The sequence below is a fragment of the Aquila chrysaetos genome, chromosome 5 (genome assembly GCF_900496995.4).
Source record: "Aquila chrysaetos chrysaetos chromosome 5, bAquChr1.4, whole genome shotgun sequence".
NCBI classification, from domain to species: domain Eukaryota; kingdom Metazoa; phylum Chordata; class Aves; order Accipitriformes; family Accipitridae; genus Aquila; species Aquila chrysaetos.
This window is the reverse complement of record NC_044008.1, coordinates 27,704,467-27,717,445: the sequence shown is the minus strand read 5'-3', so window position 1 is coordinate 27,717,445 and position 12,979 is coordinate 27,704,467. Positions and strand designations below refer to the sequence as shown.

The window sequence follows — 12,979 nt, the reverse complement described above, 5'->3', positions numbered from 1 at the left end:
TCTGAGGAGAATAAGGTCACTCCTAATTAAGACAGCGTCTAACAAAATTTACACAGAAATGTCTTTGTGGTATTTTAAACTCTGAAATTCTCACAGAGTGTTTATCCCAAATTGCATTCAACAATTGAGAAGAGTGAGGTTATAAAAATAATGATCATCATCAAATGATGGTTGTTGGAATGTTGGTTGTTTCCTGCTCTGTCTTCATTCGATCAGTGAAAGTACAGTTTTATTCATAGTACAACTAAAAAAGCCCAAGTGACACCATGTGAAACATTGCTCTGGGTTTGGTCCGGGTGCTCTGCACAGAAGGTCTGTAGTTTAAAGCATAACCAAATTTCTGAAGAGTCTGAGGTGCTTGTTCATCACTGTCAGTTTCTAAGGTTGTGTCATGTTTCCTGTTGTTTGCATGAAGAAGAAAAACCTAGGGGTTCCCAAATACTATAGTAGCTTTTATGACAAGCACACGGTTGAATGGCAGACTGCCTCTGTGCTACCTGAATTGATTAATGTAAAATAGGATCAGATAATACTGTAAGAGTAAGGCAAAGAAGTACCTACATAAACACAAACTGATACAGATGAACCAGAGCACTTTCTTCCATGGCTAATAACATTGCTAAATAAACTGTTTTGCTTTAAATACTCCATATTTGGTCTAATGTCAAAGATGACTGTTTAAATTCAGCAAAAACTATTCAGACACTTTTCACTTGTTTTGTGAAAGCAACATCTTTACCATCCCTTTTTATTTTTATTAGAATTCCTAGTACTACTGCGATTTAGGGTAAGGCAGAAGAGGCTTGATTGTCTGTTTAAATATTAAGCCAAATTGGAAGGAAAAACTTGCATTAAGTGATTTTGAGGTAATGAGCATTGAACATCCCTTCACATATGTTTTTGTATAGACACTCAAGTTTGTTGCATGTGAAGATCATACAAGGCTTGGATTATTGTATTTGTACTTGGCTTTTTGGGGTGCTATGGAGAGTGGGGGGTTAATATTGGAAGAGCATTACAGCCCAGGTTGGTTTACAATCTTTGAGGATTTCTGCCTTCTTTACTATTGCTTTAAACATAGTAATCAAGAATAAATACACTCATACAATTGCACAAAAAATACAGCTAACATTATTTCAAATGCAGTGTGCACAACTGAAAATATTGGAGTATTGTGTATTTTAAACCAATTCCTCGGTTGCCTTGTGAGCAAGAGATAATGGAGTGTTACCGCATGGCGGTGGGCTGTAACTAACATCTAAAATATACAGTGCTTCTAGGACATCTGTTGAGGAAAATATTGCTTCAGTGACTGATGTTCATAGGAGTAGTGAGAATAACACATTGATGACGGTTTAACAGTGAGAATAATATATAGGATAATGGAAAAGGATGCCTTGATTGCAAAGCTATAATTCAGTCAAGTATTCTGATGTTTCCATAAACTACACTCAGATGGCCTATGACATCATCACTGTCCAGATTTAGTAATCCATTTCCCTCCCTCTCTGTTATTATTTTCAATTTTAAAAATGCATAAGATTAAGTATTATTTAATCCATAACCTGAAGATTTATATTGGAAACCTAACCCGATCTGCTGCATTTAAAAAGAATGCATGTGAGGAACCTGGTTTTAATAATTCAGTATTAATCTTTGATTGCCAAATATAAAATGAAAACATGACTGTGTTGGAAAACTAGTTCTCTGGGCTTGAGTCATCAGTGTTACCTGGTTTGTTGGAGTGTGATGGGAAAAAAGTAGTGTACTTTTTTCCATGCAAAACTTCTGTTACGCTTGATGCACAGAGATTGTGAGCATTGGCCCAAATTCACAAGCTTGGCTGGTCATTTGTGTAGGCTATACCCGTTATATCAGATACACTTCTTTCCCCTGAAATTTAAAAATTCTGCAGCCTAAAAGCCTAAGACAAAATGTGTATATTTGGCTATGGAATTGTAAGTACAATGGGCTCTGATCATGCAAACGTTTATGTATGTACTTGTAACATGGTCTCAGCTGACACTCATGAGCTGTCTCCTAAGAATAAAAATAAACATAAGTGTTTGCAGGATTAAAAGCTAAGTGTAGATTTACATTTTGGCATTTCATTAAGCAATTTATATGCTGTTTGCAACCAAACATAAATGTTATGTTTTGTCTATGTTTGTTTTTGAAAATTGTAAATATAGTTAAGTATGTCCAGTAACTGCCATACTCACAGTAACTTGTGCACGGTGTTGTTTTCTTTTCAGCTTTCAGAATGATCCCCTATCCACTGGAAAAAGGACATCTTTTCTACCCTTACCCTATTTGTACAGAAACTGCAGATAGAGAACTACTACCATGTACGTTCATCTTTTCTTATCGTTGACATCAAAGAATTGTTTACCTGAGTCTTGCAGCAGTGATCTCCATTGATGCCTTTTAAATTGAATACACTGCATTAGAATAATCAAATTGACAGCGAGTCTCTGGAGCTCCTAGCCATAGTTCATAGTTAAGAGGCAGCTCCTAGCCATGGTTCATAACAAGTAGCTATCTTTATTGTTGTTGACAGTGTAGGGACAGGGAGAGAGATTACTGAAGAGATACAAATCAGTTAGATCTTGCTATTCTCTCTTGCCAAGACACTGGAAAGTATGTCTGATCTTTCGTCTAGGGTAACATCCCATCACACCAAAAGCACAGTGGCACAGCCTTGTTAGTCTTATGTAGACACACTAGCTACTTAAATTCCAAGGCAAGATCAAACCTGCTTGAGGACAGCTGGATCATTAATATAGCTGTTATTCTGACAGGTTATGCTGACGTTTTCTGAAAAGCAGTCTTAAACAGCAAGAAAGGGTTTTCTTTGTGTAATGGTGGGTGTGCTATTATGAAGAGATTGATGTGAAATTACCTCAGTCATTCATTATATATATTTATGGCATGTATTAGCAAAGTGCGAACAGTATTCCCAGTGCTCTGCAAGATGCAGATACAAAGACAGATCCAACCCTCGAGAAGTGTTACAGTCCAAGCTAATGAGACTTATTGCAGTGCATGCAGTGAAGCACAAGAATAGAGGAAGAGCGGAAGCAGCCAATCTTGCAAACAGTTATGCTTCATTCCCACGTGTTTTCTCCCAGTGGGACTTTGTGTGAGCACAAGTGGAACACGCTCAAGTGCAGAGGGATTTGCAGGGTCAGGGCAGAGGAGGCAAATAAAAGTTGATCCAAGGGAAGGAGATTCTTCCCTCACCTTCTCTATCCTGGAGAATGAATAAGAGAAATCTGTTCTGGAAAAAGTAAAACGTAGCCTGCTTCTGCTGTGAAGGCTGGTTTTGAGGGCATTTGCATTCTTTGTAGTCTTTCATTCAGAACCTTTCTGGTTTGGGCTGAAAAATGTGAGTAAACATTAGGTGAGAATAATGCAGCAAAAATCCACTCATTGCGAGTCTCTCCTTCACAGTACATTCTCGCTGATATTACACAGAAATCCTTGGCAACTGACAATATCTCCCCACCCCATTATAATCACCCTAATTATAACAACACCTCTTAGAGTGCTGTGTTTGCTTCACTCAGAGGGATGCTGAGCTGGGGAGGGTGGAGTGTCAGGAGATTTAGGAATGACAAAGTCATGCAGAATAGCTCAGCGTTCTCTCTTTAGATGCAAAACTAATCGTTCTTGTCAAATGTTAGAAGCAAGGGACTCTTTAACAGCATATGCAGACAGTTGTGTTCTGCTCTGGCAGTTATGGGAAATGCCTTTCACTGCAAAATCTCTTGGGTTTGAGTAGGGAAGGGTTTAACATCCCATGACAGACACAGGTCGTTTAAAGGGGTTTTGCATACCTGTCCACACCCTTTAACTGCGTGTGTTTTAAAGGAGAGTCAGCTGGAATTATATCAGAACACTAAGATCTGATAGGCTATCTGAATTAAAAATATCAATCACAAAACTTTTGCCATGACTGGATAACAGACTGGAACAAGTTTGAGCCTGTGTCAAAAGCAAGTGCAGAATCTGAGCACAAGAAATCTTAGACTTATAATGTCCATGATCTGGAATTTCCCGATCTCTAAATTTAATTTCAATCAAAGAGAAGTTGCAAATTATCTGTGTTTTTATTTTTAAACTGATTGAATTAGCATACCCCAAAATCATACATATTTTTAGTTTATACTATTTTAATTTAAACTCTTAACGAATTCCTGCTGTTGGTTTTGGAAACCACTCCACCCTGCATGAATGCAGTCAGGTATATTGTCCTACCATGTTGCTGGATTACCCTGTGCTTATGTTGTCTGCAAGTATGATGAGATGAGAGCTGGTCACTGAAGCAAAGAAAGTAGGCAAAATGGAAGAGTAATGTTTTGTGTGTATGAATAGTCATAGGATTTGAATATATGCAAAGCCTTGAGGCTGGTTCTGTATGAGAAAAAATGTTTAAGAGTTTGCATTTATTGTGACTGTAGCTCCAAACTACAGACTTGAATAAGTGAAGCAGACAGATAAGAGTCCACCAGACCTTTTGCCAACCCAGCCAAATTTTCACCTTGAATCTGGGCCACAATAAAATTTAAGGGATATATTCTTCCAGTAAAATACTCGTTATCCTCTTCTGATCCTTTTAGCCTTCTCAGTGTGGCTTTCTCTGAAGCCCAGTGAGCAATTTTTCATAGCAGAGTCAAGGCATTTCTGTATTCCCTTTAGTGTATACTAACAAACACCTTAAAAATTCACTATTAATTTAAATTCCAGGTTTTAACACTTTAAAAAATTGTTGTATTGTTGTAAGTATATAGAGAATTCTGAAAATCTGAAGGCATGTGTTTATATGTCCTACTTTTAGGATAACTTTTCTCTGCAGATTAAACCCTCAGAATTTACTGTTACAAAGGCTGTAGTTTTACAGCCTGCTTAAACCAATCTACAGCCATGCTTCTGCAAGGTTGGTCTCACTGCTGCTCCTGGGTGCATGTTTCTGTGCTCTCTGTGTATCAGCATTAGCATGATACATGTGGCTAGTCAATGACCTGCATAAAAAAATCTGGATGTTTTATTTGTAGGTTAGTTTTCTGGGGTTAGTTGTTGCACAGCTGCATTATAGTTAGTGCTGACATAAGGAAGGCAAAAGTAACATGTACATAGGACAAGAGTAAGCCAGAAATATGATCTTTAGATGAGAATTATTTGGCAGTGAGATAACTGACACAACAATAATGTTGGCCTTAGATGTTTCAGACCTTCTATGTATTTCTTCCTTCAAAAGCATCTTTGGGTGTCTCTGGCTGTTCAAACCACGTAAGAATGTTGGTTTGGCTTTTGTTGTTTTGAGTTGTTTTTTTTTTTTTGACATGTAATGCATTCTCCTTCACATCTTTTTTTCTACAGCATTTCATGAAGTTTCAGTTTACCCCAAGAAAGAGCTTCCCTTCTTCATCCTCTTCACTGCTGGACTCTGTTCTTTCACAGCCATGCTAGCCCTCCTGACACATCAGTTCCCAGAGCTTATGGGGGTCTTCGCAAAAGCTGTGAGTATTCTCTGCTGCTGCTCTCTTCTGGTAAATAAAGACACAGATGCAGGAAGAACTGAGCTAAATACTGCTGGGTATTAAATACCTGCATATTCAGTAGTATAAATAAAACATCAAGAGATGTCTGAGCAGGGGGACATTTGAACAACTGTTAAGAGAGCTAATCAGTAAAACACACTACTGTCTGTCTTCTGTGGTTGATATGGCCCTCTTGTTAGGCTAGATCTCTTGTGATTTTGTGAAAAAAGGCTTGGTGGGAGAAAGGAATATCTGTGTTTTCATATATAATCCAATAAAGTAAACTAATAATGGCTTGCAGAACCCCTTTGTTTTGTGTAGAGCTGTAATGACTGTGTCATGCTTTCCAGTGCAATAGAAGCTCTTAGTATGAGCAGAAATAGAGTGTACTGTTAACCAGGGCAAATTTCTGTGTTCTTTGCCCAAACTGCCATGAAGGAAGTAGTCTCAATATTTGCCTCACAACTTTTCTTTACTACATCTAGGGAAGTCTCTGCTAGTTCTGCTTTTTTAATCCACCAAGGTTTAACACGTGTTGGAGGATGAGGGGGAAGGGCCATGAATTATGCTGAAACATGCTTTTTTCTTTGCAAAACCAAGAACATCACTGCTCCACTGTGCTAGGATATGAAAAATGCACTTAAAGAAAAGTTCTATGATAATAAAAACCCTGTCTCCTTCTCCAGGAGGTACTGAACATCCTCTGTTGTAATGTATTTTCTCAAATATATTTGTATCTCTTGTAAGTCTTGTGTTTCCTAAATAGCCTCTTGGCCTTGTTTTTAGTGCTTTTGATTTGGGGGGCATAGGGAGTGAGGTGGAGGAGGCAAGGCTGAAAGGCTTTGGCAAATTCCAGATTGTAAGTACTTTCTCAAACTTCTTTGCAAATGGCGAGAGACTCCCTTTGCAGGTGAACCAGGTCTTCTACCACCCAGGCTTGTGAGTGATAGAGGTCTGGTACAGCAACAGTTCTTGCATCAAGGTTTTTCTTTCATTAGCTCTAGAAGACAGAAAATAAGATTAGCTGTAGCAAAATATACCACTTCTATCAGCAAGAAGAGCTGAAACTTACGTGAAATATTATTACTTTCTCTTGTTTCTTGAGTGTATATGTAGGCGTTTGGTAGACAATAAGCGTTTAACTTGGGCATGTGATCTTAAACTTCTTTGTAAAGCTTTTTTTGCGTTTTTTTCCTCAAATCATTTAAATGCTTCAAAAGAAACCCTTGTTTGGGGGCTCTTTCAATGTAATCTGCAGTTTTTCTGATACTGTCACAGTTAATGACCCCAAATCTGTCCCTGTTAGCCTTGTTCCTGTGCTTCTCAGCCTTGTATCCTGAACAAAGAATATATCTCAAGCTGGCAGCATGATGAGATTTTGTACTTAGTGCTCTTGCTACAGGCGGTGAGCTACTGGAATTGGAGAAAATTGGTAGCATGTTTTCACGGGTTTAACTCACCTGGCTTTGGTTGCTGAGTGCAATCAGCCAGAGATACCAGAAGTTACACTGGTGGTGCGTTAGTAATTGTTTCTCCATGGTTTGGAGCTTGCAGGTTCCAAAGCCATTTGGGGAGTGGAGTCGGACCAGAAGGATCTGTTCACTGATGTGTAAGTGTAGCTGCCATTAGTGTTAATAGAATAGATACCCCAAGACTCTGTGTGTGGTTATTAAGTTCTGTATGTCAGAGCAGGTAAAGTTCCTAGTTAGTAAAATAAGCACAGACAAATAGAATTGAAATGTGGGCTGCATTATGTGCATAAAGTTGGCAAGATCTCTGAACCTGTATGGATGCAGTTAGTATGTCAGTTAACATGTAGTGTGACTTGTTTTAGCTGTATCTTAATCTTCATAACTACTACATGCAGCAGCTCAGTTTTTGTTGTACATGGGAAGGGCAGAATTTAAGCCTGTGACATTCATTTAGTAGCTCACAGAAAGGCTTTGATTCAGAAGGCTCATTTTGTTGTCTCCTCTGGAAAAAGTAGCCCAGGTGTACAAGATTGAAGAAAATCATGGCAGACATCTCTTTGAAATGCAGCTGTATCACAACAGTACAGAAGAGGTTCGCCAGCCCTGGCTCTTCGCTTTCAGTTTTAGGGAAGATTGTTTCATAAATAACTAATTTCCTAAATAGCTAGAAGATGAATGTGCTAACTGTTGCTGTGGTTATGTGCATTGAATTGCCTATTCCTGTATGGTTGGTAGTCGTAGTGATGTGGTATATTAAACTGTGAAACTGTATATATATGCTTTAATTTTAATAGGTCAAAATTATTCCTTCTCTTATGACTGCCAATCCCAAAAGCATTGCACAGATGTAATATCACCATCATGGCCCAGGCTTATGTTACTGCAGGTTGATATTTACCATATTTCACAAAAACTGAATGGGTTAGCATGATTCCGTGTTGGGAACTGGCTTTGACCTGTCCTCCAGGTAGCATCTTCTTGCACCTTTTCCATAGCCCATTAACCCAGACACTGGGTTCTTCAAGGCAGAAAAAGCCCTTGAGTGCTGAGGACGTCCTCCACGTGTGACACTGCCAGAGGTGGCCTGTGCCACTGTGACAGTCCCTCAGGGCAGCCTGCATTCTCCCACTGGATGCAAAAGTCAAAGGTATTTTAAAGTTAGTTTCCTCTTCTGGGAGGTTCAGTGTTGGATGGAATTCACCAGACTCCATCACTGCACCCATGTTTTAGAGCCAGAACCTGCTCTGAACGCTGCCTGCCAGTTCAGCAGCAAGTTCAGATATTCCCAACTGCATCCAGCCAATTCTGTAATGTTGTACCTGGTAAACTTGTATCTTCCCATAATGAAATTGAAAGAATCCAGTTGTACTTTGATCATTTTGTGAGACTGAATATAAGTAACTTTAAAATGACAGTAGATCTTAACATTTTCACTTGGTTAGGGAGAAGCATGTTCATAGCTTGTGGTTTTAATTTTTGCTAGGCTTTCCAACAAAAGGCTTTTGGAAGTTACTTAAGATAGGAATACAAGCAGAAAAAAATTCTGATTGCATGGCTTGGATAAAATTGTCAGCACAGTGTTGGTAGTATTGAATGTATTTCATTGTCATGCAGAAATATGACAATATCTGGGAAATTGTTAAAAATATGTAAGCGCAGGTCTTTTCACAACATGGTAGCAATAAGAATGGATCTTAAATAAAATTGAGAGTTGTATTAACAAAGGGGTCACTATATCATTTGAGTCAACAGTTGTGTCTAAAAGTGTAGTGCCCAGGTAAATTTTTAAAATGAGTGAAACTTCAGAAAGACCAATTTTTCTCTGATTTGATTGCTTTGTTTGCCTGAGATCACTGACATGATCTATTTCAATATTTCCTGTATGATGGATGAGACCTCAGTTCAGCAAACAAGTTTGCCCAAGGAGATATTTCATCTGCTTGGACCCCTACAGACACTGAGGCACGGAACATGTAGATCTGATCACAGGGACTGAGCAATAAATAGTCAGTTCCTCCATGCAAACACCAACCACACAGTGGAAAAGCTTGAAAAGATACTTTTGCATATCTGTTTTAACCAAATGGTACTATTCAGAAGGTGCTCCCAGAAAGCTGCTTTCTGCCAACTTTGAAATAGCCAGGTTGATAGTTTTCTTTTAAAATACAAAATAATAATAGCAAACTTTTTACAGGTCTCTCATCACCAGTTTTGCCACCCTGAATTCCTACTCTACTGCTGGTGCTGTTTTTTCTGTTCCATGTGGAGAAAAACAGTCAGTGTCAAAAGGAAAGGCAAAAAAATAAATTAAAAAAAAAACCCATGTCATGCAGACTAAGCCCTCCTGGGTGGTACCATGTGGCAAACAAGCCGGATAGGCATCTGCCAGTGGTGTCTGAGGAAAGGAGCACCAGGAGCTTTCCAAGGGCTCCAGCACAGCCCCAGCACAGATGTTGTTTACGTGGGCTTGTACGAGAGAGTAGGTGGCATCCTGAACCTCTTGCTGTCAGCAAAGGACCTCAGTTAATTGAGGCTTTGGTATCCATTAATTTAAATGTATTTTGTAGACCAACTAATTTTATAAGTGGAGAAAAACTTGGCTTATTTTAAGCTACAGATACTTTGCTGAGTTTGTTACAGGATACAATTGACTACTTCAGCAACAAAATTCCTATGAATTGCAATAAAACTTACTGTCAGGCAAATTATTCTTGTTTCATTGATTTAACAAGTATGTAATTCGCACTGGTTACAAAGCTGTGTTCTATTCAAGGACATGTGATGGTGCAAGCTTACCACATAGATGAAGTGCTACTCAAAGAGCAGAGAATATCCTCTAGTGAGCCTCTTGCATTTGGCAAAATTAAAGGGATGTATTTATTTAAACAGTTCATAACTTAACCAGAGGGAATGCTTCTACTTGGGCTAAGCCACTTGAAATAGTAATAGCAAACTCTAAGATTAGGTGGGTCATTGTTACATTAATTTACCTGTGATTCACGTTATACAGCTTGACCTTTAGCACTACAGCTGAAATACTCAGCTTCAGTTAGAAGAATTTTTTTCTTCGACCTGTGCTTATGACAAAATCTCTCATTTTGTCATAAGCTGTGATGCTGTTACCTGGTTTTCCTATGATGCACAAGTTGTCTGTGATGTGGTATCTGCATTGTATGCAAACATGTCCAAGAGGAAAAAAAGAATTTGAATGCTTACTATTGCCTTTAAAATGCATAAGCATCATAAACATCAAACATTCTTACAGTTAAGCTCTGCACAGAGCCCATTTTGGTAAACAGTGAAACTGCAGGTATTTTCTAGCTTGATACCATGAAATGGTTATAATCTCTGGCTGTTGGATATTGAAATTTTGAAATCTTTTAAATACATTTGCCATATATAGCTGTGTTTCAGCAGCACACAGACCTGTAAAAATTTTTGAAATTGCATTTTTCATACTTAACTTCAGGTACTTAGGGGCCTGAGTTAGAGACCAAGGACATATCTGTATTAAGTGATAAAATATTGTTTGTTCTGTGGCTCCAAATGCAAGTGACACATCACAGTTCATGTCTGGACCTCTCTAACCTCTCCTCCCTTCAAAGGCAGGATGGCCCTGTCCTTGCTGGCTGCTGGGAACTGTCCCTGCCCTGTGCTATCCCCAAACTCCGCTTGGCCGTTGTTGAGGAGAGACGAGCTGGCATGGGCCAGAACTGTGTCGGGAGCTGTGCTAGCAGTTCAGGAGTGTGGCTGGGGCAGGCCAGCATCCCGCACTGTGCCACAGTCCTCCTTGCTTTATGGGAGAAGACAAAGCCCAACCGCTCCGGCTCCCTCTGCAGCAGGGGGTAGAGAGAGAAGAGACAATTTCAAAGGGCACTTCTGGTCCTGGGATGGGTAGAATTACTCTCTGGAAGCGCTTAGCTCTCTTCAGTGACTACAGGGGGACCAGACCCCCACGTCTGCATCCTTTAAGAGCCTAAAGATATATGGGACAAATTCAGAACATGAAAAGGGACATAAGTGTGTTTATATATTTAAGTCTGATGCTTTCTTTTGTCAGGAGAGAGAGTTCTTTCGGGCAAAAAGGGAACACATGGAGCACCAGATTTGCTTTAATACTGACGTACCAAGCAGACTTCATATACACATCAGTGCAGCAAGCGGAGTTTGTATGTTTTGTGCTGACTGCAAGCAGTAACTGAAACACAAACTTCTTGCAGTTCCAAACAGAACTGTTTATTTTTAGCAAACTCGCATCAGTCTAAATGGTTAGAAGCCACTGGGTTCACAGTCTCGAGGTGGCTGACTTTGCATATTACTGTACTCTCTCATACACATACAGGGCCCCAGCATAGCTCTATGTAGTGTGTACAATTGAATTGCAATTAACGTAAAGCACAGTTAATATATATTTCCCAAAATTTTGGGAGTGCTTTGAGTACCTGAGTTCTGAGATGTGTAGCTGGCAGTGGTTTTTTCCTGTGATAAAATTGCCTCTATTCACTTGATTTTTGTCACATATGCCTGTCCTAACATTAATATTTTGAAACCTCTTTCAACGTAGCCGACTGTGTACTGTAATAGAGGGAGAATGTTAAGATAAATTCAGTTAGTGATGCCTCAGTGTATATAGCAGATCTGTAGATAACCCAGAACTGTTTTAAACCTGACTCTAAAGACACGCTTTGTGGTCTGACAGATTCTGCCATTATGAAAAAGCTTCTCTTTCGCTTCAGTAGGTATTGGTTTGAGTTTTTAGTATGAGCCTGAATCTAGGATGAGAGATGTGTGAAAACTTTTGTAGTCTTTGATCTTCATAAAAATGGGGCTCTTGCTTTCTTTACTGCAAAATCCAGAAATATGTATATATGCAAGGCTCAGAATTTGGCAGAAAGTCTTTATATGTGAATTATATAGTTTTTATTGTGCTGGAGGATTTTACAGAGGAACACAGAAAGAGTTTCTTGTCTTACTGGACATCTTTCTCTTGAGGTGTATTGTCTGCTGAATTTTGATCTGAATGTGTATCTGATTTCTTTGCAGTTTCTCAGCACCCTCTTTGCCCCTTTAAATTTTGTGATGGAAAAAGTAGAAAGTATCCTGCCCTCCAGTCTGTGGCACCAGCTGACGAGGATCTGAGGGAGCACGCCCGCTGACTGACTGCCATGACATCTTCTGTGCCAACTTTTTGTTGACCACAAGAAAGCATGATAAAAAAGGGAAGCAGTTCTAAGACTTAAAAACTCTTCATGGATTGTCTGTTCTCATATAAAAACTGTTTTGTTGTACAAAATACATTGATGTTAGGTTCTATTATATTTTGCCTTCAGAAAAGAAAAACTTAAAAATAAACTTTTGTGTATTGCAGCATTGCTGTCTTTGGCTGCTTCTTCAAAGCTCAGATGGTACTTTGTGTTCTTAAACATGTGTGGTGTATCTGCTTCACCACAGCTAGGGCTTTGCTTTCCATTCAGTTATTGAAAAAAAACACTAATAACTTTACAATTAAGCAACGGTATCAGTGCCTTTTCTTACGAAGTTCAGTTAGGGTGAAGCCCTCACCGCTACAGACAGTCTAGACGAAGCTTCTAGACAGTTAGAGCTCTTGCTTAAAGCCGCTTTAGGCTCTCCAGGCAGTTTGGATGGCACACTGGGCTTCTGAATCCCATCCCTGCACAGAGGTCAGTTTTATCCTCATTTGCATTTTCAGAAAGTCCACATACTTGACAGATTTTCTTCACACCACTGCTATTTCTAGTACCTCCAGAAGCTCCATGCTTTGTTCTCTGTCTACAGAACAAAGCATAAGTAATGGCAGAGAATTGAAGACAAATTCACCTGTAGTAAGTGATCATTGCATGCATGCTCTTACGTGTTTCTTGCTGAGTTTTTATTGCATTACTAGTATTTTTCAAGTACAAAAAAGCAAGTACTTTTTCCTGTACAGATTAAACATCAGCATTA

General features: G+C 39.1%; 1 protein-coding gene across 10 annotated transcripts in view; it reads left to right on the top strand.

Annotated features, from left to right (window-relative positions):
• Positions 1–12,382, top strand: part of ST7 (suppression of tumorigenicity 7) — a 156,085-nt gene extending 143,703 nt beyond the window's left edge. For 9 of the 10 annotated variants that reach the window (XM_041123434.1, XM_030014623.2, XM_030014626.2 and 6 more), the window contains 3 exons: positions 2,256–2,348; positions 5,383–5,522; positions 12,059–12,382. In XM_041123434.1, the coding sequence (XP_040979368.1) occupies positions 2,256–2,348; positions 5,383–5,522; positions 12,059–12,154 (329 nt within the window). In that variant the 3' untranslated portion in view covers positions 12,155–12,382. Of the gene's footprint in view, positions 1–2,255; positions 2,349–5,382; positions 5,523–12,058 lie in introns of those variants that run through there. The other variant, XR_005932366.1, reaches the window with a different exon arrangement.
• Positions 12,383–12,979: the final 597 nt, after the last annotated feature.